Source organism: Ursus maritimus, unplaced genomic scaffold, assembly GCF_017311325.1.
Source record: "Ursus maritimus isolate PB19 unplaced genomic scaffold, ASM1731132v1 scaffold_1, whole genome shotgun sequence".
In the NCBI taxonomy this organism is placed as follows: Eukaryota; Metazoa; Chordata; class Mammalia; order Carnivora; family Ursidae; genus Ursus; species Ursus maritimus.
Window position 1 is genome coordinate 32,908,603 of NW_024423343.1, and position 27,440 is coordinate 32,936,042.

At 40.3% G+C, this 27,440-nt stretch overlaps 1 protein-coding gene across 1 annotated transcript in view; it reads right to left on the reverse strand.

Annotated features, from left to right (window-relative positions):
* CDK15 (cyclin dependent kinase 15) overlaps positions 1-27,440 on the reverse strand; it is a 78,584-nt gene that overhangs the window by 35,077 nt on the left and 16,067 nt on the right. Inside the window, exons 5-10 of the mRNA XM_008687370.2 lie at positions 26,322-26,416; positions 25,501-25,563; positions 19,353-19,476; positions 17,199-17,319; positions 6,920-7,013; positions 2,545-2,608 (exon numbers count right to left, since the gene is read on the reverse strand). Coding sequence (XP_008685592.1) covers positions 2,545-2,608; positions 6,920-7,013; positions 17,199-17,319; positions 19,353-19,476; positions 25,501-25,563; positions 26,322-26,416 — 561 coding nt within the window. The remainder of the gene's footprint in view (positions 1-2,544; positions 2,609-6,919; positions 7,014-17,198; positions 17,320-19,352; positions 19,477-25,500; positions 25,564-26,321; positions 26,417-27,440) is intronic.

Sequence of the window (27,440 nt, forward strand, 5' to 3'; positions counted from 1 at the left end):
TGTTCCCCTCCTAGACATAGTCCAGACAAGGCCTGGGAAATGGTGGAGTAGGCATAGATGGACACTGGATGGTTCTCCCAAGTTTTGACCTCTCGGCTCCCTCTAATTAGTATATGGCTAAATTCAAAGTTTGAGAACTCTTACTGCTACTGAATGAAAAGGAAAGGAATGGAAGTCTCATCCAGAATGGTGTTACTGCTCTCCCCTGTGATATTTTTCTGGCTCCCATCCCCTCTTCTTTTCTCTTAATCCCTGGAGTTCAAGTGTGTGGAAGCAGCAGCAGCAGCTCAGTGATGGGGGTGGGTGGAGGGTGGTTCAAAGGGACTTTTCGATTGACATAAGGGGATGGTCCTGGAACACAGGTGATGACCCTTTTAAAACATAGTTCTTACGATTGAGTTATCGGTAGTACTGACCCCATGCTGAAGATATGCTGGACTTCTAAGATTCACAGATACAGAGTTAGACACCTTCATTGTAGCTAAGGATGGGTTACAACTCCCTTCCTTTCAAAAGCTTAGCTTGACCCACAGCTACACACTGCCCAAACCCACAGAAGTGGGGCTCACAAATGATCATTTCCCCCCGCCCCCCAATAAGGAGAGCTGGTGAAAGAGTGTGGATGAATGAATACAAACCCAAGCTCTCAGAGATTGAAGAATGTACCAGATCCGTCTGTGCAGACCCAACACATAATATATTGCCTGGCAGATAGTAGGTGTTCAAAATTTTTTTACTTATTTGAATTAAATTGAATCCCTACTAGAAAAACAATGCAAAGTATGAACCCTATTGATGTTGGGCCTGGAGAATTCTCTTCATAAATAAAAAATTGCACATTACTTTGAAATGACAGCAAAATGAAAAATGCAACATATTTCTCGCTGTTTTATTGGGACCCAGTTATCTTATTTAGTACAGAATCTGGCAGGGAAGCATTTTGAACAAGTTTCTATCATTATTGTTCTCACCAAGGCATTCTCTGTTAAGGATCACTGCTTATTTGCCTGAACCAATCTGAAACCCAAACGTTTGACGTTTGGAGGAATAGCATATGCTCACCATGGCAGATTTGTATGGACACCATCCAAATTTTTTTCTACAACCCATCTGTGGCCCTAAACTTCTGCTTGCATCCATGGTAGGAATCTGAGGTATGGATAGGCAGGGTGCAAAAATAGAACCAGGTTCTTCTAGAGATCATGGCAGCTGGAGATGGAACTATTACAGACTAGACCATGGTCTCCACAAGAAGCCTGTTCCTTCTTCTGTTTCAGACCAAAAGGAAAAGGCACTATTCCAAGCCTTGTGGCCAGAGTGGCATTTTTCTCAGGTGCTACACTTGAGCAAGACAGTTAGAAATGGTAAACTATTTGTAAATGACCCTAAGGCCATTTAGCAATGCATATATCATTCATAAGGCAGCTGAAATGACTTCAGCTTGCTGTAGGGTTTTCATAATCCTGGTCGGTTCAAGATGCCTGATCCCTATGTATAGCTGTTTGAGCAAAAGTATTTTATCCTGGAGGAAAGAAGAAGAGGAAAAAAAAAAAATCCCTGGCCTCTTATCTCTTTTGTTATCCTGTTTAATTGCTTTTTTAATCTCCCTACAATTTCTTGCTCTCATGAGACCCTTCTAGGATAATCTCATACCACAGTTAGTAATGACAACAATTTGGGGAAAATCCATATTTAGTGATGGTTCAGTATGAGAATATAAAGACTAGAAAATCTGACTTGAATCATAATGACCCCAGTCTTGTCCTTAGCTGTACACATCTACCTCCTCTTTAATCCTGCCAACAAGAGTGCGGCTTTGGTACGGCCATCACTTGCTCCCCAGCCTCTGATACAGTCCTTCATCTTGCAGCTCATTGCTTATCTCCTCTCTTCTGTCTCAACATCCTTGATGCGACTACTGGGTAATCTGATCTCTCTGACATGGCCTTGGGACCATTTCTCAGAGACTTCCCCCCTGGGCAACACTTCCAACACTTCCAGATCCATTCCCAGGAGCCAGTCTTGGAGGACCAAATGGGTGATGACAATGACCAAGTGTTAGGTTCAGAGACAATGGATGAACTCTTCAGTAATCTAGAGACATCTTACTCTGCCTGTCCTAGGCCTAATGAGACTACTTCCCCTCTGTTGTATCGGCTTTCTTTTTATACTTTATGAGGTACAATAACATAGCAAATAAAGTCAATAAGAGTCATGGGGCTCAAAAATTGAGACCATCTTTTGAGTTTTTTTTTTTAGCCATTGGATATTTGGAAACGGATGTGGAATTCACGGTAATGGTCATTCCAAATTCTTATGCAGCTTGCCACTGGTGTTGTACAGAGTTGGAGAACTGATCTAACCTCAACTACTATTTCAGTGTCCTTCTCATAAAAGGATCAGCAGGGAATATATGAATCTAAAAGTTCATCCAGACCTCTCTTCACTGTCGAGTTAACAATAAAAGAAGGGCATTGTGTCTTTGTGGCAAATGTCTTTACATTGCTAATTTTCAGAGCATTCAGAAGCTCAAATCGATATTACCTGGATTGTAGTTAGGTAGCTTAGAAACTCCAGGCCAGGTATCCTCTGTAGGGACTCCCAACACCTATATAAAGCCAAAGAAAGAGAAAGAAAGATGAGGCGGGAGACATGAAGGCCAGATCGGGAGGAATAGGGAAGAATTGATTATATACATCACATCATGCTAGCTGATACACTCAAGACAGAAACTTGAGCGTTTCCTACATTTGCAGTTTCATGGGCAAAACTGTAGTGTATTCTTAAAGTCCTGTGATGGTTAACTTTATGTCCAACTTGACTGGGAATAGGGATGCCCAGATAGCTAGTAAAATATTATTTTGGGGTGTGTCTGTGGGGATGTTTCTGGAAGAGATTAGTATTTGAATCAGTAGACTGAGTAGAGAGATATGCCCTCTCCAGTGTGGGCGGGCATTGCCCAATTGACAGGGCCCATATAGGACCAAAAAGTGGAAGAAGGGAAGATTCCCTTTCTTTCTTCTTGAGCTGGGACATGCATCTTCTCCTGCCCCCAGACATTGGACCTGCTGGTTCTCTGGCCTTCAGACTCTGGGACTTACACCAGCATCCCCTCAGGTCTCAGGCCTTTGGCCTCAGACTGAATTACACTGCCAGCTTTCCTGGTGCTCTGGCTTGCAGACAGCAGATCTCAGCCTCCATAATCACACGAGCCAGTTCCCATAATAAATCTCCTCTTATGTATCTCTGTACCTCCTACTGATTCTGTTTCTCCGGAGGACCCAAATACAGGTCCTGAGCCTGTGTTGTCACTAACTCACTTGTTCCTCTGAGGCAGGTCATACAGCCTTGCTTAAAGTCATAGTCTCATCACTAAATCTCTGTGGCATGGTCAACATATAAAGTCATAGTCTCATCACTAAATCTGTGTGGCATGGTCAACATATAACAGGGTGCTATTTTGGGAGTCGGGGATATAAAGAGGCAGGAGCGACTGTCCCTTTGCCCTACATTAGATGAAATACATTCACACACACACATCAACAAAAGAACATAGCCTGAATTATGCCTCAGTGTGAGCATTCAGCTGTTCCCCAGTGTGTTCAAATTAAAAAGGATTTGGATTACTGACCTTTAGACAGTGGAATGTTAGCTAAAAATGATCCCAAACCTAACTCTAGTCCTTCCTACCAAATTAATTTCATCTTGTTTTCTTGGTGGCCTGGCAGCTTGGAATATGGTATTTGGCTTTTAACTGGTGGATTGGAAAAGTAACAACATCACTTGAAAAAAGAGCTCACCTAGGCTGTGGAATACCGAATTGAACCTCCAGTTTGTAACTAATACGAGAATAAAAGTCTTTTGGAGTACAAAGTCAAAACACTTTAGATTTGGGATGGTGCTTTTACCTTGAGTTCTTTTGTAGGTATTGTTTTACCATTCTTTTACTCTAACCGTAAAAGCCCAATGTCAGTTCTATCTGGGAACTAGAATAACATTGTTTTTGTGAAATATTAGTGAAATGCTAGAGCTTTCACTACACCCCTGGACAGTATAACTCCTTTTAGAAGCATATCTCAACATAACTCTTTTTGGAAGCATTTGTCATAGAAAGAATCTAATAAATCCAACTGCAAAATGCTGGATATCGATGCCAGTCCAGTTGTTAGGGCAGGAAGTCAATTGCCCAACAATGACTAATAATAATCAATGAAGAATCCAGAATCTTAATGTCTACCAGCTTGCTGACTAGGACTCTGACTGAGAGGTACATTATGCGGTGCCTGCTAAGATCGTCCTCAAACAAAAGACACCCAAGTGCTATTTTCTCTCATACAATAAAAAAAATCATGCCACCCAGGAAAATCTTTCTTTGATCCATTCCCTAAACAAACTGAAAAGCTACTGAGGGGATTATAGGCTTTTCCTATCAACTACCCTGAGCCTGAGGGAACACTAAGAATCCTGGAATCCATTTTGAAAAACCAACTGGACTAATTCTTCTTTTGTGGGAGAGGGCCAGAGAATGGGAGGGAAGCTGATTCTTCTTTTTGAACCTACCATCTTCTGTATTTGCACAGATGTGCACGTAAACAAGTGATTCACATGCACCCATATGTCTTCGGGTGGCTGGCGAAGCACAATGAAAAGAAAGCAAAGGTAATGAAGAAAACGCCACAAAGGAAATAAATAGCAACCACATCCATATTTCCTCTAAGGTGATAGTTACTAGAATTATTGGTTACTTTGTATTATGTTTAATTAAAGCCAACAAAATGGATACCAAACATGTTTGAATATTACACTGAAGACTTTAAGCTTGAGATTTTTAATAGTTAAATGAAAATCCAATATCCTTTATTTGGAATTTTGATGCTCAGTTTCTATTTGAAAGTTATTGAATTTGGTTTCACTTGAGAAAATTACCAAATCTCCACTTCACTGTCTGGGAAACTGAAAACCAAAAATTGTTGATCTACTCCGTCCCTGAAGGCTCTTAAAAGGCAGCTAGTGAGTGCTATGTTTGAAATCGTAGCGGGCTGCACAGGGCTGTTTTCTGCCTTTGCTGGAATGGAAACTGAAGGCATTTTGATTAATGGATTTAAAATCTACATAGTTTATTTTATTCCAGTTTTAGAACAGCATCTGGGATTATTTGCTAAAAACACTTATTACAAGAATTAGATTTCTAAAAAATTGATCAGAAAGAGGTGACAGTTATTCAGACGAAAACACACACACACACACACACACACACACACACACAGGCATTTTAGAAAGATGGTAAAATAAAGATTCAGGATTTCCCATTATGTTTTTATTCCTAAGAGTGAGCTCTCAGGATAAATGTAAAGAACAGTTGTGGTTAAAGGTTGGGAGAGTAGAATGGACCCATTTATTTCAAAGAGGCAATTCCTACATCAAATATCATGGAACTCAAAATAGCTTTCCTATTTTCATCTGTGTAGACCATGAATAATGAAATACTAATTCAGGATTTGTCTGTAATGTTGAAGTTTCTACCCTGCTTGAACTGTAGTCGCATAAAAGATAACACTGCTGAATGTGGTGACTTGCTCTCACTTTGTCCTCAGAGCTTGGAACTGTGGTTGTGTTAACAAAACTGTGTCTCTGCCTCAAAATTGTAAGGTAGTTCCAGAGAAGACAAATTTCCTCACCTACACACAAAAACCCCACTTTGGCCATATCTCCCAAGAAACCCCTTATCAGAGGCTCTTAGCATGAACGCTCCAGATGCCTGCTTGAAGCAAGCAAACTTGAAAGGGAGCGGGATCCCGGATAACAACAGTGTAGTTTAAAGCACTTGACAGACACTACAACACAGATGAACTTTAAAATATAAGTGAAATAAGCCAGACACAGAGGACAAATACTATAGGATTCCACTAATATGAGATACCCAGGATAGGTAAATGCATAGATACAGAAAGTTGATGAGAGCTTAGCAGGGGCTGGAAGGAAGGAAGATGGGGAGTTCATGTTTACTGGGTACAGAACTTCTGCTTCAGGTGATGAAAAAGTTTTGGAACTGGATGGTGGTGATGGCTGCACAACAAGGTGAATGTGCTTAATGAATCATGTACTTAAAAATGGTGAGATGGCAGATTTCATGTATATTTTACCACAATGAAAAAAATCACCCAAAAAAGTAAAATATACACATGACTATAGTCCGTGGCATATAAGCTACAGGAGACAAAAGAATGAAGTACATCATGGTAAAGTGAAGTAGGGGTAGGGACGCCTGGGTGACTCAGTCGGTTAAGTGTCTGCTCCTGGGATCGGGCTCCCTGCTCATTGGGGAGCCTGCTTCTCCCTCTCCTTCTGCCTGCTGCTCCCCCTGCTTGTGTTCTCTCTCTCTCTGACAAATAAATGCATAAAATATTTAAATGAGGTAGGGATAAATAGTGAGTCAAGAAAGGGAACCACACAGAAAAGTACCTTCACACCTTAGGAAGGTGGCTTTGGAAGAGCATGATAAATGGCATACTTCTCTCACACTAACATGGTAAGCCTTTGTTTTATCAGAGTTCTGTGGAAATGTAGTGTCTCGTCTTCAGTTGACAAAGACCCAGGGCCAAATGTATGATAGAGTTAGAGCTGAGGGTGGTGAGGCAGGGATGTGCTTAAGCTGTAATGGCAGCAAGTGCCCTGGGAGGTTGGGAAAATCATAGCAGGGAGCAGGTGGATTCAGGGCTGCTACAGGACAACAGGTGGTTTCCTGACCGTGTCTTCATTCCCAAGGTGTTTATACCTGTGGCAAATACCACAGTTTCCACAGCCTTAATACACAGCATGAAATCTCAGCAGATGGACTACTTCATGGTCTCTAAAGTGAATCTGGTTCAAAGTTTGAAATGGAGGTATTTCTTCTTCCTCAGAGGAATTCTTCTCTTACCTCCCAGATCTTCTCCAGCTGTTCAAGGATGTTGGAAACCCCAGGAAACAAAGGTTGACCCTGGAACATTTCAATAAAGATGCAGCCTGCACCCCTAGCAAAGGAAACAGGAGTCAGCCTGACACGTTCAAGGAAACCATACATGCGAACTGAACTACTAGTAGTTCTCCTCCCAGTAAATATTTGGAGGAGTTAAATAGGGGCCACCTGCTATTAAAAGTCTTGGGAAAGAAAAAAGAAAAAGAAAAGTAAGAACAGCCAGCAGCTTTTAGTTAAAATGATATGCAACCAGTGTTGAGGAACACAGTGAAGATAGCAAACATTTCAGCTCATTCAAGTTCATTATCCATTTTATGAGAAGAAGCAAAAGTACTGAATCTCCAAATTGAATATTCTCTTTCACGCTGTAAGTGGCACTGTTAGTATAAGTAACTATTAAGAAGAAAAACTCCTGCAAGTTAAACCATTACACAATCAGAATGTTTCTTTTACTGTTATTGAAAGGGCTATTATAAATTTAATTAGACAGATTATTGGATCACATATCACACTTGTACATGCAACAAATGAAACATTAAGTGAAATAAATTGGTTTGGGTACTCCTGAAACTGTTTTACATTCAGCATTTGACTCAGACTCTTTGATGTCTGTTTTTATCCATGGGATCATCCTCTATATCGGGAGTTTGATGATGCAGCAGTTCTTAAAATAATCCACAAGAAAACTAAGAGTCATCGGCACTGGGCTCCTAAGCTGACCTTGCATAGAATTAACCTACTTTTGACTCCTGCTTAAAGAATGTTACAAAACATGTCTGATTCACTCTTTCTCCACAACTGTTTGGTTCCTAGTTAAAAAAGAAGGAAAAAAAAAAAGGTCTCCTGTCTGCAAGACTTTCTTCCAAGTCACTGACGCCCATTCTGCAAGTTTTGGTGCTAGCATTTGATGTTCACACAGGTGCAGTGGTAGCTGCAGTCACAACAGCAGCCTGGCTGACGGCCTTGCTAAGATGCTGCTGAGTGTACGGTACGTCGTGATTTAGCAGAGAGTGTGCATCTCAAAATAGATGAAGTAGGGTGAAATACAAAATTCATTTCCTGTGTCGTCGAACTGGAGGGTAATTCCTGAGGGACAGTAAGGGGTAAGATTTATTTTGCTAATAATACACATTTTTATTCATAGAAGTCTTTCGAGAGATAAAAATGGTCCAGGTGACTGATTACAGTGATTAGCCTCATGGTTCTATCCTTTGACTCCAAATTCTTTTCATTTATTACACATAATTTTGCAAACTCCCTTAATCATCTGGACATTTTCTTGTGTGGCATGATAAAGAAGGATAGTTAAGTAGAACATTTTATTATAGATGATATTATTAAAAATTTATTATCGAGTTCATTTTATTTTTTTTTAAGATTTTATTTATTTATTCGACAGAGATAGAGACAGCCAGTGAGAGAGGGAACACGAGCAGGGGGAGTGGGAGAGGAAGAAGCAGGCTCCTAGCGGAGGAGCCTGATGTGGGGCTCGATCCCAGAACGCCGGGATCACACCCTGAGCCGAAGGCAGACGCTTAACCGCTGTGCCACCCAGGCGCCCCTATCGAGTTCATTTTAAATGTGATCTTTAATATTATTCATATGTATTTATTACATATGATAACTTTTCATTTTTTCCATCGGATTCCTCTCCCACTCCCCCTCCTTGTGTTCCCTCTCTCGCTGGCTGTCTCTCTCTGTCAAATAAGTAAAAAATCTTAAAAAAAAAAAGAATCTGGCAAATAGTATCTTGAGGTGAATTTTTAGAATTATTGCCATTTTAAAGCTCCTCATTAGCTTGTATTTTAAAATCCATTTTTTTTGTTTCTTGTCTTTAAAGCAACAGATATAAAAGGTATGAGTTAAACAATATATGGAGGAAAATAAAAGTAATAGAAAATGGTCAGATGGTTAAAAACCATCCTAATTCCTGGTCAATTATGAGATAAGCCAACTAGGAAACTGAATTGGTGAATGCCATCAAATGGTCTCTGCCCACTGCCCCTGAAGCTTTGTTTTGTGCTTGAAAGGTCTCAAACCACTTCATTTTGAAATGAAAAAATGTGTGTGTGTGTGTGTGTGTGTGTGTGTATAAAACATATATGTAATTGTATATTAACTGCTATGAAATAGAAATGGAAATGTACTGGTTTTTGAAGATTTGAGCCAACCTTCCATCCAGTACCCTAACACCTACCAGAAACGCCAGGAGCTCACAAGCCACTAGAAAGCCTGATGTTATTTTAAACAAGGTTCAAAACCAAGGTCATTGTCGGGTTTAAATCTGCAATCAACTTTTTTCCTCTCTTCAAAAGGTTTTCATTGCTTGGGAAAAACTTGTAGCTTTTTCATACTAGTGGCTATAGGAAACCAAGAAGGAAGTTTTTTGTTAGCAACTTTAGTGTCCTTTGTCTTCTACTCCACTAGGACAGTGTACAAAATTATGTAAAATATTGGAGAAGGCTGGACATTCAGGCCATTATGCAAGTAGTACGAGATGTTTGTGTTACAGAATAATATGCTAATATTTGGTTGAAATTCTCCATTTGCATCTGTATGGTTGGTGCCTTAGCGGCATTTTCTTGAGCCTTTTTTTTAAGTTTCACCTAGGCGTAGATTAAAACCTTTCTCACCTAACAAATACAGAGTCTAATGTTACTTGTTTATACTTTTAATATTTAAATACATATATATATATATATAGAGAGAGAGAGAATGTGTGTGTCTGGACACTTGCAAGACAAACGAAATTCCTAAATCAATTATATTGCAGTACCTGGAATATCCATAAATACCATAGACATCAATGCATTGGTAAGAAAATAAATCAGTGCATTTTAAGTTTGAAAAACAAAAGATGCTTTCTAGGTGTAAGCATTGTTCTTTAAAAACTATACAATTCCTCTTTTGATTTTTTCATTTTTCTTCAGAGCTACTGTATTTTTTAATTTGCTTTGTAAACAAGTTGAGGGGTTTTGTCTATTTTGTCCACCCCCAGCCTAGCCTTAAGCAAACATTTAAAATATTCCAGATAGGAAACCAGCTCCTATTTCCTTTCACTCCGCTGTTTTGTTCTTAAATCATCCTGGGGCTCTTCTTACCTCTTCTTCTTACCCTTCCCATCTTTAGGCTTCTCAGAGGATTTCTGCTCTGTGGAGACACCCTTGGGGCAGCCCATATAGGCGAAGGGGAATTTCCTGTCAGGGTAAAAAGACCCGATGGTGTCCACCAGTGAATCGTTCCAGAAAGGAGAGATGCATTGCTCCAACCATGGCTGTTCAGTCAAGTTAGAGGAAACAGCTTATATGTTTTCTGCTTTTTCTGGCTTTCTTCCTAATCTTTTCTCTATTCTGAGCATGAACAAATTCTTCCATAAGAGAGGAAAAGATTCTTCAAATTCCTGAGGCAATCTCTGGGGAAATCAACCATCGGGAGTTTTAGGTTTTTCAGAGGTGTGAGGAACATACAAAATGTTGTTGGGAGAAATGAATCAGTATTTCATTTTTCAACGTTGAAATTAATTCAGAACAACATAACGTATGACAGGGACATGACATTTCCATTTGCTTTTCCCTGGGCCACTCTTTATATTTGGAAGTTTGCAGCAGGAAATCTGCAGTCTCTCGGGCAGGAACAACTTTTCATAGTCCCAAAACCAGCAGCTGCCTGAAGTCAGTTTTGAAGAGTACACTTTGTGTGCCAAAATAAATCCTTCTTTTAAAGCCGGTTTACCCCAACACGGATGAACCTTGAAAACGTTATGCTAAGTGAAATAAACCAGACACAGAAGGAAACTATTGTATGGTTGCAATTATATGAAGTACCTAGAAGAGTTAGATTCATGAAGACAGGAAGTAAAATAGTGGTTCGCAGGCGCTGGGGGAAGGGAGTAATAGGGAGTTTCTGTTTAATGGGTACAGAGTTTTAGTTTGGGATGATGAAAAGTTTTGGAGATGGATAATGGTGATGATTATACCACAATGTGAATGTACTTAATGCTACCAGATTGTACATTTTAAAATGATTAAAATGGGGGGGGGGCGCCTGGGTGGCACAGCGGTTAAGCGTCTGCCTTCGGCTCAGGGCGTGATCCTAGCGTTATGGGATCGAGCCCCACATCAGGCTCTTCCGCTATGAGCCTGCTTCTTCCTCTCCCACTCCCCCTGCTTGTGTTCCCTCTCTCGCTGGCTGTCTCTATCTCTGTCAAATAAATAAATAAAATCTTTAAAAAAATAATAAAATGATTAAAATGAGGGTGCCTGGGTGGCTCAGTTAGTTAAGCGTCTGACTCTTGATTTTGGCTCAGGTCATGATCTCAGGATTGTGGAATTGAGCCCTGCATTGGTCTCTTTGCTCAGTGGGGAGTCTGCTTGAGGATTGTCTACCTCTCTCCCTCCCCTCACTCATACTCCATCTCTCTAAAATAAATAAATAAATCTTAAAAAAATAAAATGGTTAGAATGGTAAATTTTATGTTATGTGTATTTTAACACAGTGCAAAAAAGTAAAACAAAAGCAAAATGGTATACTTATCCTAAAACATTGCATTTTCTCAATGAAGTTGCTAATAGAATCTTTTAAGATCTGAAAAGATGGCAGAAAGAAAGAAGGAATGATGATGGGAGATGAGAGAGCGTTGGTGTTAAGTGCGGGGAATAACCAGTATGTCCTACTTGTGTATTTCCATAATCTAACTGATTGCTCTGGGCTCCCACCGACACTGGTGCCACCGGGGCTCACTGTGAACGAGAGGCTCTGGCACTCTATGGTATCATTAGTTTCTTAAAGACAAAGGCTCTAATGCTCACCCATGGTCATCTGCCTCCCCAAACGCACTCAGTTTGGGGCACCTTGATGCCTCAGTCGGTTAAGTGTCTGACTCGATTTCCGTTCAGGTCATGATCTCAGGGTCATGAGATCGAGCCCATCATTGGGCTCCATGCTGGGCATGGAGTCTGCTTAAGATCCTCTCTCTCCCTCTCCCTCTGCCCCCCCCAATCAATCAATCAATTAATCAATCAAATGCACTCAGTTTGTACCCTATGGGGTTTTGTGGCCTAGCACAATAGGGTTTTCCCTCTTTCCTTCTTTTGTCAATTGGAAATCTTCTCCCTACGCACTTTCCCTTTTACCACTCTGAAAAGAAAAAAAAGGGGGGGAAGAGGAATCGTAATGTACACACTCGATATCAAACCATTATGTAGAGAGTGACCAAATAACAGTAAACTCAATGAAAGATGCCTATTGCTCTATTTTTACATTACTTTTTGAGTTTTAGAGGGAAAGCAATAATAATTATGGAATGAATAAGAGTAATGGCAATAATTTTAACTTACAATTGAATTTCTATTTTATGTTATCATTATTCATGGTTAAATTCATGAAACAATTACCAATGAAATAACATTTTGTATATGTAAGGGCTATGTAGCTTAAGACAGACTTAAAGAACTGGTAGGTGAGCTGAAGAAATTATCCAGAATGTAGCACAGAAAGTTAAGCAGGCAGGAAATATGAGAGAGAAGATGAGAGCTGTGGATAATAAACATGGTCTGATAATCTTTCATTGGAGCTCCAGAAAGAGAGACAGGAATAGAGGCAACATTCAAAGAGGAAACGACCAACTAAAGACATGACTCATAACTGGAAGAAGCACATTATATACCACACCAGACACCTTAAAGTGAAAACTCTTAATAATAAACTAAAAAAAAAAATCTTTAAAACATCTACCTAAAATGAGAGATCACCTCCAGAAATAAGACAATAAGGCTCAAAGCAGACTTCACAACAGTGACTGCGGAAGACAAAGCAGGGGGATGATATCTTCAAAGTTCTAAGAAAAAAATAAGCATCAATCTTGAATTACATCCCCAGCAAGTCTACCTTTCAACAATGAAAGTTTAAAACACAGAAACAGAGTTTGCCACTGATAGGCCTATGCTAAAGAATATTCTAAAAGATTTACTTCAAAAGAAAGGAAAATTATTCCAAACGTTAAGATTTTAAAGTGCACAGTTTTAAACAGTTTCAAATTTTTAAATAGTTTTAAACGGTTTTAAGTTTATTTGTGCTTAATGAAAATAGCTTTAAGTATATAAAGCAAAAAATGAATGGAATTATGACCAATCAACAATGTAGTGAACATTTCAACACACCTTTGATTGAACAGTTAAACAGACAACAATGATATAAAGAAGATTTGGATAACACGATTAACCTCGAATTTTTGAATATATGTAAAAACCTGTCCCCAACAATTCAGGAATCTGTATTCTTCTCAAACATATGTGAAATATTTGCAAACACCGATCACATGCTAGGAAGTGCTTCTCATGCTATCTTTGGTGGAACACCAGCTTTTTCTCAATTTTGGTGGTACCTTTTAATATTTAAATAATTTCAAACTTAAAGAAAAGTTGTAAGCACAGTAGAGAGAACTCTCTTCAAACAGATTCACCAATTTCCAATGTTTTGCCTCTTTCGTTTCTTCCTCTTTTTTCTAAAGCACCAGAGAGTAAGTCGCAGATCATAATTCTTCACCCCATCTATGTAACTTTGTATTTTCTAAGAATAAAAGCATTATCTTACGTAACAACAGTGCAATTATCAAAATCAGGAAATTTAACATTGATCCAATATCACACTCTGACCCACAGTCCCTTTTTAAATTTTACCTTTTGTCCCAGTACTGTACTGTCTGTCCGTTTCCCCCAGCATCAAATCTAGGACCATGCATTGCGTTTGTTGGCATATCGCTTTAGTTTCTTTATTCTGGAATAATTCCTCAGTCATTCTTTGCTTTTTAAAACCTCGACCCAGTAGGGGATCAAAATATGCCACCCCAAAATATGCCACTCTGGTAGTAAAAAAAAAAAGATTATTTTGAGCTGAAGGCAATTGAGAAAAAGCAAACATATGATGAGCTTTCTGCCTCCCCCTATCTGCCTGGAGGTCGGGCATAAACTCCCCTTGTGAGGATGTCCATCCCACAGTTTACTGCCCCTAAAGAGTCCAGAAATCCCATTCTTTTGTCTTATCACTTCCCTACAAATTTATCACCCTTTGTCAGAATGGTATAAAACCCTCCAAGCCTAGCTGCTTCCTTGGGGGTCTTCTCTTCTTTCTATAAAGCCCCTTCCCCCATGTCACAGAAAACTTTTAACATCAAATAAAATTTATATGCTTTTCTCTCGTTAATCTGTTGTCAGTTTGCAGGCTCGTCCACAGACTCTAAGAGGACAGAGGGAAATTTTCCCTCCCCTACAGCCCTTTAAAAGAGGACAGGCCAGTTATGAGGCAGAATGTCCCTCAAAGAGAGTTAGTTTATCTGATAAGTTTGGGATTTTTTTGCAGGAAAACCGCGTAAGTGAGCTTGTACCCTTCTCAGTGCCTCATATTAGGAAGCACCCTGTGTCGGTCAGTCCCATTATTAATAATATTAACTCTAATCAGTTGGTGAAGGTGGTGTTGGCCAAGTTTCTCTACTATAAAGTTGCTATTTTTTTTCCCTTTGTAATCGGTAAGTAATTTGTGGAGAGGTACTTTGAGACTACATACATTTTTTATTCCTCATCAGACTTTCTTCACTAATTTAGCATTGTTAATTCTTGTTCAAAACAATCACTACTATGCTGCAAAACAGTGGTTTTCTAAGTCCATCGTTTCTTCTCCAGTTACTAGTTGGCATGCTACTGTAAGGGGGTGCTTCCTTTCTTATCCAGCTAGTTAGCGAACCACTATGGACTTATGCATTCTTACTTTATTCAGTGGGTTGTAATCCATGAACCCATTATTTGCTTTGATTATGAGTCAAATTGTACTCAATTGTACTCAAATTGCACATCTTAGACCAGTGGTTTTTCTTCAGGTTGCTTCCCCTGTCCTTTTGATATATTCCTATCATTTTTTGACCACTTTGTAAAAATATGTTCTGGCCCACCAAGATGTTCCTGGCTCATCTTCTACTTTCCCTGTGCCAGCCTTAGAATTGGCCATTTCTTCAAAATGTCTGAGTTCTTTTTAGTGAAAAATGGTATCAGGAAATCACAATCTGAGTGGGAGACCAACACTTATATAAAATACAAAATTTAATTTCTTGAGACATAACGCACTGCTGGTGTATAAACTGTTACAACTACTTTGGAAAGCAACTCAGCACTATTTCAGGCAGTTGAACATTCATATACCCTGCAACACTGCAAATCCACTAAGTAAGTACTCGAGAGAAATCCTTAAATATGAGTACCAAGTATATTTATTACCGCAAAAGCAAACAAAACAAAAAACCAAGCTAACTAATTGAAATGTCCATCAACAGGGAATAAAGCATAGCTACCTAGGTCAACATGAATGATCTTAGAAACATCTTGAGTAGACAAAAGCAGCCCCAGAAGGCTAAAAACAATATAATACCATTTTTACAAAAATTCAGAAGCAGGTAAAACAAAAGAATATCTTTCGAACACATAAACATGTAAAAATATGACTTTTAGAAGAGGTAAAGGAATGACGATAAGAAAAAAATTCAGGTTCGAAGCCAGTCTGGGGGAGGGACAGGTTGTTGGGAGAGGATCACTCGGAAATATGACTGAGTGTTCTAGTTGTTACACTGGGTAGTGGGTTCACGAAGTTCACTTATCACATTTCTTAATCTATGTCAGTTTCCTCAATCTTGACACTGCTGACATCTGGGGCTGGATAAATCTTCATGCTGGGAGCTGTCCTGCACATTATAGGGGCACCCCAGCCTCTACCCACTAGATGCCAGGAGCACACCCCATCCAGCTGTGACAATAAGAAATGTCTCTAGACATTGCCAAATGTCCCTAGGGAGCAAAATTGGCCCTGGTTGAGAATCACTGACGTATACATATGGCGTACGTTTTTTCATGTGTGTGTCTTGTTTTGTGCATGGAGCCCAGTACGGGGCTGGAACTCACAACGGTGAGATCAAGACCTGAGCTGAGATCAAGAGTCACACACCTAGCTGACTGAGCCACCCAGGCACCCCATATGGTCTAATTTTTGAATGTTTTAAATGTTCCATAATAAAACAAAGTTTGAAAGTGATGAGTAGAAGTTTCCCTCTGCCTGTGAAGCACAACTGGGAAGGAATCATTAAGCGCTGAGAAGGCAGAGCCTGCCGCTGGCCTTTGAAGTGACAGTGCAGAGCCGTGAGAGCTGACAGTTTCCGGAGGATTTTGACTAGCTGGTGATATTTCTAGAAATGGTACTGGGTATTGGGAAATCAACGACTCCAGATACACTGGAGGGATATTTCTGCAACCTTTCTCAATTCTTTGAGAACTCCAAAAGCTTAGTTTAGCCTTTTAGAACACTATTTAATTTTTTTAAAATCTATTACTAATTTTTTTAGAAAACAAGGCCTTTTGTTTATAAAAGGCCTTCTAAGGAATTGAAGGATGTCCATGTATTTTGTTACCTTTGATGGGGTGGCTATGATTGCAAAGTCACCACATATTTCACTGTGGCCCCCGGATAACTGGAGCATTTCTAGAAATAAGATCTGATAACATAACATTGCTGCTTAGGATGATGAGTGATCCCACACTCACTACAGCACCCTATTAATCCAAGAACCTCCCCAGTGATGTGGTTCTACTTGGAAACGCTTATCTGATTCTTATACTTACACTATAGCCCCAATTAACCCCTCATGGAGAGAGTTTTTACCCTCATTTTAAAAATGGAGAAACACAGACACAAAGAGGACACATGCTGTTCAAGATAACATAATCCAGAGTAACTAATTAGAAATAGAGTTGGTGCTAAAATCAGGTTTGCTGAATCATGGTCTGTGTGCTTTTTTCTCTAAGCTCTGAACTGTGCTTGGGCATGTGCGAGCATTAGTGTGAAGACATGTGTATGTGTGTGTGTATCTGTGGTCGGGGAGTGTGTGTGTGTTTCTCTGAGGACAAGGGGGAAAGACGAAGGACTGAAGAGAAGAGCTAAGAGGAGAGGCATGGTAGAAAGAACATTGGATTCAGAATATGCCTTGGGCCAGATCCCTCTGAGGCTCAGTTTCTTTAACCATAAAAACTCTCAAAATGATTGCAAAAGTCAAATGAGATACGTATTTGAAAGCACTTTATGTCTCTGTATATAAATGTGATTGTCATTATTAGCATTATTATTTAAAATGCAATACAGATGATAAAGGAATCCTCATGGGTAAAATGACTCACATTTTCTTCATTTTCTTGGCAGTAGCTCTTACCATATGTCCAGTTCAGAGGAATATTCAGTGGCTCCCAGCAAGGCATCAGGTGGCCGGTACCAGAGGGTCACAACTTCTGAAGAGTATGTCTGGCTGGGAATGGACTTTGCCCGAGCGAGACCTGACCATAGAGGAAAAGCACAGAACTCACTGTCCTAGGACTTTCTGGAGAGCCAGGAAGAGATGCATGCAACCAAGGAGTTAATAACTGGCAGAATAAACAGCATTTAAAAATAATACACAAACTTTGGGTGCTTTTAATAGAGTCACTCAACTATCTTGACCCTCATGGACCTCTTTATCAAGTGAATTTCTCAAATTTTGGCTTACTTTGCAGCTGGATATGGCCTTCCTGGCAGCTAAGTATAGTGAGACCAACTTCTTCCCTATATGCTATAAACAGAACCCATGTGTGAGCGTCCAGATCATGCCATTTTGGAGGGATTAAACATTCTTCCCTTTTCCTCTTCCTCCACGCTATAATGAGAAGGCAGTGGCAGTCATCTTTAAATATGTAACTGGGGCAATATCCTAAGGATGGTGGGGCCTCATGACAGAAGGGACATGGGTCAAGACACCACGGGGCCACCATACAAGCTCTGACTACTTAGACTGTTGTATAAGAGAAAGTTAAGCTTCTAACATGTTTACAACCTCTGTAATTTGGGGTCTCTATCATAACAACAGAATTCAATTCACAACTAATATGGTTGCCCTCCATTTTTGTAGTCCAGGAATCCCTAGTTTAGTAAAATACGGGGTGGGTACTGCTAATCCAAATTAATTAGTTTGGAAGGACCTTGGACACATCACTCTCAAGTTTTCTTTTGCAATATCAGAGTACTTTTTTTTTTTTTAAAGAGGTGGGGAGGGACAGAGGGAAAGGGAGAAAGAGAATCTTTTTTTTTTTTTTTAAAGATTTTATTTATTTATTTGACAGAGAGAGAGACAGCCAGTGAGACAGAGAACACAAGCCGGGGGAGTACGAGGGGGAGAAGCAGGCTCCCAGTGGAGGAGCCTGATGTGGGGCTCAATCCCAGAACGCCAGGATCATGCCCTGAGCTGGAGGCAGATGCTTAACGACTGAACCACCCAGGCACCCCGAGAAAGAGAATCTTAAGCAGGCTCCATGCCCAGCATGGAGACCAACATGGGGCTTGATCTCCTGACCCTGAGATCATGACCTGAGCTGAAATCAAGAGTCGGACACTTAACTGACTGAGCCACCCAGGAGCCCCTATTAGTATTTTTGTCAGTTAGCTACTTATCTCACAGAATCACATGATCTAGAGCTGGGGAAAAACCTTAGTAGATGAGTTCTCTGTTGTGGGGAATTGATAAATGAATATCTGTCAAATGCTTGCTTGTCCAGATGAAAGCTACGTCAGAATAAAGTACTGCAACTATCGTGCAACCATTTGATACTGCCAAACAGAGAAGAGTGGTTCCTCAACTCCAGTTTTTCAACAAATATTACTGAGCACCGACTGTGGTGTCTGGCACTAGGGATACAATGATAAGCAAAATGGACTCTGGCTGCCTTCATAATACTTACAGACTAGTGGAAGAGAAAATCATCACGCAAATATACATGTGTATAAAATTATAAACTGTGATAAGTGCTAAAATGGAAAGATACAGTGATACCCCAAGGAAATCCACGTCACTTCGATGGGAATAAAAAACCTCAGGTACTCATAGAAAGACAGCTCTGTTGATAGGTGAGCAGGAGCAAGTGCCCTGGGGCCTCTATTCCCGCAGGAGTCTATCCTATAATCTGGGGTTTACCTCTTAATCCTGTCGTCATGCGATAAGCTGGATCTAACCTGACAGAACTTTTCTATCATGTAGGAAGAGGAAAACCTTCTAGGTACAGTTCGCTCTACACATGTCTCTGTATAAAAAATGGCAATGGGGCAGTAGAGGTGCCCGTTTTGGATCTGATTAGACTGGGGTTTGATGGAATTCTAGACGCTACCAGTCTTGCCCTGTTTTTTGCCTCACACTTCCCATAAGGTAGTTTGACATCCTCACAAAGCATCACGTTCCATGGGCCTCCACTTTTCAAAGGCCAGGCCTAGTCAATGCTTTAAACATGTGTGCACAAAAGCATCATTGTTCGAAGCCCAGAAAGAGACTCGAGGGGAGACTTACCAAAATCAGCCAGTTTGAGCTCTCCCAGGTGACTGATGAGTAAGTTCTGAGGTTTCAGGTCCCTGTGAAGAACGTGTTGGTGGTGGATGTACGCCAGGCCCCGCAAAAGTTGAAACATGAAAAGCTGGAAGGAATGAACACCTTATCTAAGCAGATTTGAGCCACTATGTGTTGATTTCTCCTCTAAATCAAAAACAGTCATCTGAAAGAATATAGTAAAAGCGTCTCTTCAGAGACCAAAAAAAAAAAAAAAAAAGAAAAAAGAAAAAGAAAGAAATGAAGATTTTACATTCAGCGAGAGAAAAAAAAAAAGACAAGGAAAGTCAAGTAAGTAGACCATGTCCTAAACAAAGGGATTCTGCCTTTTCCTGACATCTCATTTCTTTGATACTGGAGGAATTACCCTTCCTTAAAAATCTAAAGGGAAACTTTGATGTTTCCTTTGGAACACTAGTTATTGATTTAGATGAGAAAGGTTTAATTTTTTTTCCCACCAATGAACTTGGCGTATAAGATCAAAGTTGACCTGGAAATGATATTCTAAGGTTTACAACTGCTTGAGTTTTCCAGGCTCTCTGATATGAAACCCTTTTAAAAACATAACACAAGGAGACCAGACTAGGAAATATATCTTTAGATGGTAGTAGGAAATAAAGGAACCATTATCTTTTTAAAACTATTTTTAAAGTCTAAAGTTGAAAGTTGAAAACAAGCTATAATACAGCCATTTGATTAAGAGGGAAGAGAGACCCCCCCCAAAAAAAAGAGACAAAAAAAAAAAAAAACCTTAAGAGAATAAGGAATAAATAGTAGAAAGAAAAAAGAAGAGGGAAAAATACATTCTGGGCCCAAATGTTTAAATGTCACATGTGGTAAATAAGGTATAGAAAACCGAAGACATTACTAGGTTCTCACCAATGTAGAGACTGAAGGAAAAAAAGAATGCTTAGGATTCCAGTGTCTTTTGGTCTTTTCCAGTGCCACTGGCAATTGAGAATTGAAACAGCAACGTTAGTGTTTACAAAGACCTCTGCCAACTGAGAACATGTTCCGGCAGTTTGGAAGAGAAAATCCCAGCCCCAGCATTCCTGGAGACACAGACAAAGTAGCCGATTCTGAGCTGTGCAAACAGATCCACTTTTCTAGGATGGGATCCTGGAAATTAGGAACTTCAGAGACACTGGGACCTGAACTGGCCTAACAATGACTAGGAGACATTGGAGCCAAGCTGAGGGGCAGCATGGTCTGACCGGGGCAGGCGCCTGGGGGCCGTTACTTCCATGCAGATCCCACATCGGGCTCACAAGCCATTTAAGAATATGGAAGATTTCTTGAGACGCCCATTTCAAATGTTCACTGGTTCTGTGACTTTCCCTAGTGCTTTCCCTTCTTGGTGTTTTGCATACGCACACTGTCCATTTTACCATTCATCAAACCACTAAGCTACCAAAATATGAAATTCCTATACCAATATTTAAACCTTCCAATCAGCTATAAATATAAATGTTTCTGGAAAAGACAATACGAAGAACCACCTAAAATTGCAGGAAAAAGAGAAGATGCTACCTTATGTGCTTACAGATATGTTTTTCAATGTGAAAATGCTGAGGAAGGAGGGAGCATGAGACAATTGAGGGACAGAGACAGAAGGGAGGAAGGGAAACAACATTTACTGAACACCTAGCACCTTTTAGAATCCTCAAAGTAATCCCGTGACGTATGATAGGCTTGTCCTCGATTTGCAGATAAGAAAAATAGGGCTCAGGGAAACTTTAAAAACATGTCAAGAAACAGTCAGGGCCAAAACTCAAACTCACACCTGCCTCACTCCTCTCCACCATTCTGAGAAACCAGAGAAAAGGAAATTAAAACATGACAGGGAAAGGGAGCATCAGCTGGCTGAGTCAGAGCCAGAGCCAGCCTGAAATGCCTTTCATGTTGGAGTACAGACTGCTCTCACTAATGAGTCACCGCCGCCTCCCACCTCCTCGCTCTTCGGGCCCTACCCTGGCTCCACGTGTATGTCCACCAGCGTTCATAAATGGTCATGCACTGCAGTATTAATGTACGGTATGTTATAGCCACACTTCTTTTCTTTTTTAAAGATTTTATTTATTTATTCGACAGAGATAGAGACAGCCAGCGAGAGAGGGAACACAAGCAGGGGGAGTGGGAGAGGAAGAAGCAGGCTCCCAGCGGAGGAGCCTGATGTGGGGCTCGATCCCATCACGCCGGGATCACGCCCTGAGCCGAAAGCAGACGCTCAACCGCTGTGCCACCAAGGCGCCCCTATAGCCACACTTCTTAAAACTGCAGTCTGTCCTGATTAACCTCACCACCCACTCACTCTTGAATCCTTTGCAACCTAGATTCTTCCATCACACTGGCCCAAACTTCACCGATAACACAACCCAATCCAATGGTGTTTTCTCAGTCAACATCAAGCCAGGTAGTGGGTGATTCTTTCCAGAAAGGCTTCCCATACCCCAGGGGTTAGTCCTGTTTTCAACACAGTGAGGCTCTTGGGAACAAAATCACTTCACTGGGCTAGTGCCATCTGGGCCAGAGTGAGCATTTTCACTGCTGCCTCTGCTGTGGGGATCTCATCCCTATCCCCACTTGCTTTGATTGGAAAACTTTTTCATTTGTGCTTCCACATACCCCTAATAAATCCCCCTATTAATTAGTGTAGCCCTCACAGATCCACAAAGTAGTCAAGTATGATTGCAGTCAAGTATGGTTTTCAACTATATTCCTGGTGCTAGTGACCCTCTCGACCACGGCCTTCGCTGAAACTGTCTCTTCCCTTGATTTCCATGAGTGTGTTTTCTGGATCTTCTGCAATCTGAAAAGCTGCTTCCTTTTGTCTCTTGTTGTCCTGTTCCTCTTTTAGCCCCTAAAGGCAAAAGTTCTGTAATCAGTTCTTTTATCTCTGTGCATTGCTCTTTTGGTTATCTACTCTCTTGTCATGAACTACAAACTCCATGTGCCGATTACCCCTAAGTCTACATCTCCAGCATATATCTTCCTCCTGGGCACTAATCTCTCTCATTGTCTGCTGCTCACTTCCCTATGGATTTCCACCTCAACTAGAAGCTCACCATGTCTAAAACAGCACTCTTCCTCCTCCTCTGCAAATCAACTTCTTCTATTTCTGTTAATAGTGCTATAATTCTTCTGGTCAATCAAGGAGATTATGTTAGAAATCCAGAAGGTGAGACCTCACCCTCGACTTCCTGAATCAGATGCCCAGGTCATTCGTCCACTCATTGAAGTTTGAGAAGCCCTGGGCTAGCCCACATCAATAAAGTCCTAACTGGAATCCCTACTCTTTAATCCATCCCACAGACCACAGTTACATAAATTTCCTTCTGATCATGTCATTCTCTCTCAACTCAAACCCCTTTAATGACCCTACTGTCTAAGAAATATAGTCCACATCTTAGAAAATAAGGCTCTCAGCCACCTACCCAATCTATTCTTCCAGACTGACGTACCCCCATCTCACTAATATATTCTCTATTTCAGGCCAACAGGACCAGAGATGCAGTATTGGCACTAGTGTAAAAGGATCTTAACCACGAATCAAGGTTAGCAATGGCAAGAGCTGGTTCTATAACCTCAGGCAAAATACTTGTCTTCTCAAACCTTGGACTCCAATTCTGCAAATAAGGAAGTTAGACCAGCCCAATGTTGTTAAGGCTTTTTTTTTTTTTCCCCTGCTGCAGCTTACAGTAAGAAATACATATGTATCCAGTATTCATACATAAGTACAAGTACAGTTTCAACTAGAAAAGTTGCACAAAATAATGCTAATTCTTACTAAGTGTAATGTACTCTAATATTTTCCATTCTTTTCTCATCTATTCCATCTCATTTTTTAAAATGCTAGTTGCTAATTGCCAAATTGATTTCATAACCCATGAATGGGTCAGAACGTGAAGACTGAAAAACACTGTGGTTCCTCCAACCCTAATGGTCCATGACTCTGGGGTCCTCTTCCTTCAACACATCCCATACTTCTCTGCTCTTTGCTAAAAACATTCCTTCCTCCTGTGACATCTTCCCCTATTCCAGCCTCTTGAAATGCAATACATCTTTTAACGTCTGGCTTAATAAAATCTCTTAAAATGAGAAGATGACCTTTACTTTTTCGCACATCTACACTAGGTCTTATTTTTCACTTGGTGTTATTCACAAATGTCCTCTAATAGTATTGGTGCATATTTCTTATCTCTTGTTTTTGGTTGTAAGGCCCATGAGGGTAGGAATCATGTCTTCTATGTCGTTTTATCCTTCTAAGCCTTTCGCACAGTGCCTGGTATGAGAGTCACTCAAGCCTGAAAATGTTCTATCTTTCTTGGTTATTCTTTCTCCAAGCGTTCATCAACTTAATCAATACATCTAGTTCCTTGACTCTTCTGCCCTCTCCTGAGCTATCAGCAACCTGCCTATCTTCACTTCCTTCCTTCGGATTAGACTCAGTTTAGAAGCCTGACCATCACTTTAACCTCTCTCTTAACAACCTCTTCAATTCTCTTGCCCAACTGTCTTTTTCTTTCACATGTCTGGCAAAATCCCAACTCTGAATCAATCCAACTGTCTCCTTTTTCTGTTCCTCTATCTGAATTGCTCAGCACTGCCATTACAAAGGAAATCCCATGATTAGGCAGATAATTTAATGGTTCTCATTCTCACCAAGAGTCCTCAACACAATACTAGATATTCTCTCTTGGTTTGCCTACTTAGGTCTCTATCCTATCTCCACTGGCTATTTTAAAATGTTTTCACTCTCCTCAACCCCCAAACCTTCTTTCCCCCTTGCTTCCAAGACTGGATTAGGTCCCCTTACTATGAGTTCTCATGGTATTTCTAGTTAACATGGCCATAGTCCCTGTCAATTTGCTTCTTACTACCCATTTAAGTCTGTGTATCTTACTGGGCTTTAAGTTTATTGAAAACAAGAAACACAACTTATTCATTACTGAAACCTCAGAACGTAATATAATACCAAGTACTCAATCATTCTTGAATGAATAAATGAATAAAAGAATATAAATGTTAATTAAATGAATGAGTACATCATATAGAAATTTCATATAGGTTATATCAAGGACCAATCAATTAATTAATGCCAATAAAAACCTTAGGGAATGAGGGGCGCCTGGGTGGCACAGCGGTTAAGTGTCTGCCTTCGGCTCAGGGTGTGATCCTGGCGTTATGGGATCGAGCCCCACATCAGGCTCCTCTGCTATGAGCCTGCTTCTTCCTCTCCCACTCCCCCTGCTTGTGTTCCCTCTCTTGCTAGCTGTCTCTCTGTCAAATAAATAAATAAAATCTTAAAAAAAAAAAAAAACCTTAGGGGATGAAAAGTATGAAATGAAAATGGCTTCTAAAATTTACAGCAAACATAGAATTACAGAGAGTTAAGAGTTTGTTATTATTTCTATTCCAGTGACTAGGAAATGGAACTTGGTCCCATTTATAACAGGATCTGATAGAACAAGCAAACAGGTGACTAATTTCAACCTAACAAAGGTAGTTTGTTTGCTGATTCTGGTGGGGAACTGTAAGTACAACACAGACTTTATCACAGACCACAGTAGTCTGCCATGTACCTATTTTATGATGGCTTAGCTTCACTTCTTTCCTTTGAATGCGATTCTTTTTAATTGGTTTGTACTTCTGAAGACACATTTGCCCGATTGCAATGACTGACAAGTTTAGGCCACCTGGAAAATGGCTAGACATTGCTCTATATCTTGAGGGTGAACTTTTTTTTCTTTTTAAGATTTTATTTACTGCTTTTGAGAGAGAGAGTACTCACACATGGAGGGGGGGGGCGCTGGGCAGAGCAGAGGGAGAGAATCTCAAGCAGACTCCCCGCTGAGCCCAGAGCCTGACAGGGGGCTCAATCCCCACAACCGTGAGACCATGGCCTGAGCGGAAATCAAGAGTTGGACACTTAACTGACAGAGCCACCCAGGCACCCCAAGGGGGAACTTTTAAAAAAAACTTTTCTCTAGAATATCAATGCTATGCATCTTCTATTTAGTATCATGGGACTTTGCTTTGCCATGACAGTCCATTTCAAAATTTGTCTGCTGAGGGCAAGCTGGAGAGGAGCCCTGACTCTCAAAGTACTCACCCTGACATTGTGCGGACGAAGCCCTCCTGGGTGCTGAGACATGTACTGGGCCAGGTCTGTGTGCTGCACCGAATGGTGGAGAGAATGACATTAGCGGGTCTTGAACAGTGCCCTAAAGCAGACCCCAGACGTGACTGTCAGAGGTATTACAAACTTCAGAATTTTTGAGAATAAGGTACAGAAGATACATAACCAGATTTCCTGAGACCTCCCTATTAAGGTTGAGCGCAGTGTGTCTTTCTAAATGGCTGTCCTAAGAAGGAAGCTTGTTTCTCACCATCACAAAAAGGTGCTCATTTTAAATGGCTGCCACTGAACACAGTGATACAGGCATTTTTCACTCTCCTTGGAGGCAAGTCAAGTACACATGCCTTAGGATTTCTTTCTGCTAATATTTTGAATGACTTTTTTTCCTTTCAAAAATATGAGAGTGAGTTATTATTTAGTAAACTTGTATACAATTTTTAAAAACCTTGTGATTTATGTCTTTATTGTCAATGAAAAAATGTTGGGTTCTGCTCAGATGGTGATTAAAAATAGATAAAAAAATAAGTACAGAAGTTTTATTTAGGAGGCAAACTCAATGTGCTTATTTATTATTGCCGGTAAGGGGGGGAAAAGACAGCAAATACAGTGGGTAAAGAAGCAGGACCAAAGAAGGAGTGTAAGAACAATAGGCTCTAGTAATCATAATAATGAAAATTTCCATGACACTTTCCACATTGTAATGAAAGTTTTATCATGCCATAAAATATTAACAGATTCATTATACAAGCACCAGGCTTTTCCCTTATGCTTTATAAAATGCTGGGGCAACTCACCATGTATTCAAAAACGAATGTCAGAGTCTCTTTGGTGTGGATTATGTCATGCAGGAGCACAATATTGGCATGTTTCAAACCCTTCAAGAGAGAAGCTAGAAAAATTAAATAAGATGTTAATTCAATCATTGATAATGAAAGTACTGCTTTAAAGATATCAAGCAGTATTTACTTTTTAAACACTTCAAATCAATCGTTCTGGTTTTTTGTTGTTGGGAAAAAACTCTCATGAAATAATATTTGAAATTACAAAGGACCTTCATTATTTGTCAAATGGCAAGTCATTGCATTTACATAACTTATTTTTCTTACAGGCTAGAGCAGTTGCAAAAAAAATATGTTTCCATTTATCTAATCAATTTCATCAAAGCACTCAGAGCACTTTGCAAGTGCTTCCCTCTGGGAATCTTATCTCCGCTTCAGAGTTACAGGAGAGAAGGCCTGGAGAGATAAAGGCCATTGGAGGAGCAGGAAATGGAGTGTTCTGCCCTCTAGAGTAGGACTTTGCAATATGTGACCATTCTCTAAAATTCAAAGTGTCACAGAGGGTCAGCAGGGCTGGTGGATGTGATTAGTGGAAGGCGGGGGATAAGAGTATGGGATGAAGAATTGTTGAAACATGATAGAGAGTGGAGAGGATTTCTTAAAGGGAGAGTTGCAAATCTCTATGGAAAGGAGAAAATGCAAACTTGAAAAGAGGACAGAGCCAAACTTGGGGAGCCCAGGGAAGTGTGAGTGGGGCGGTCTGAGAACTGTCTCATCTTTAATAACAGATTATTATTAGGTCACTAAAGGCAGCTTTAAAAGGGAGACGTCACCACAAAAGCCCAGTGAGTGGCTGGGAAGGAGTCTGAGAGGCTGTTGTTGGGGGCTTCAGAGATAGGATGCCCTCGCTTCACAAGGGTGGAGACTAGAAAAGGCATAAAAGGAGATGATGAGTCTCAGCTCAGGACATCCGTGCATGAGTAAATGGTGTCCTTAAGACTTACAGGAAAGGGAAAGTTAAGTATAAGCCTCCAATCCATGTTCTGCAGGGCACGCTTGCATGTCAAGAATCTCTTACACCAACTCTTTCCCAGAATTCCATAAGATCAAAACCAAACTCAAATACCACCCTCA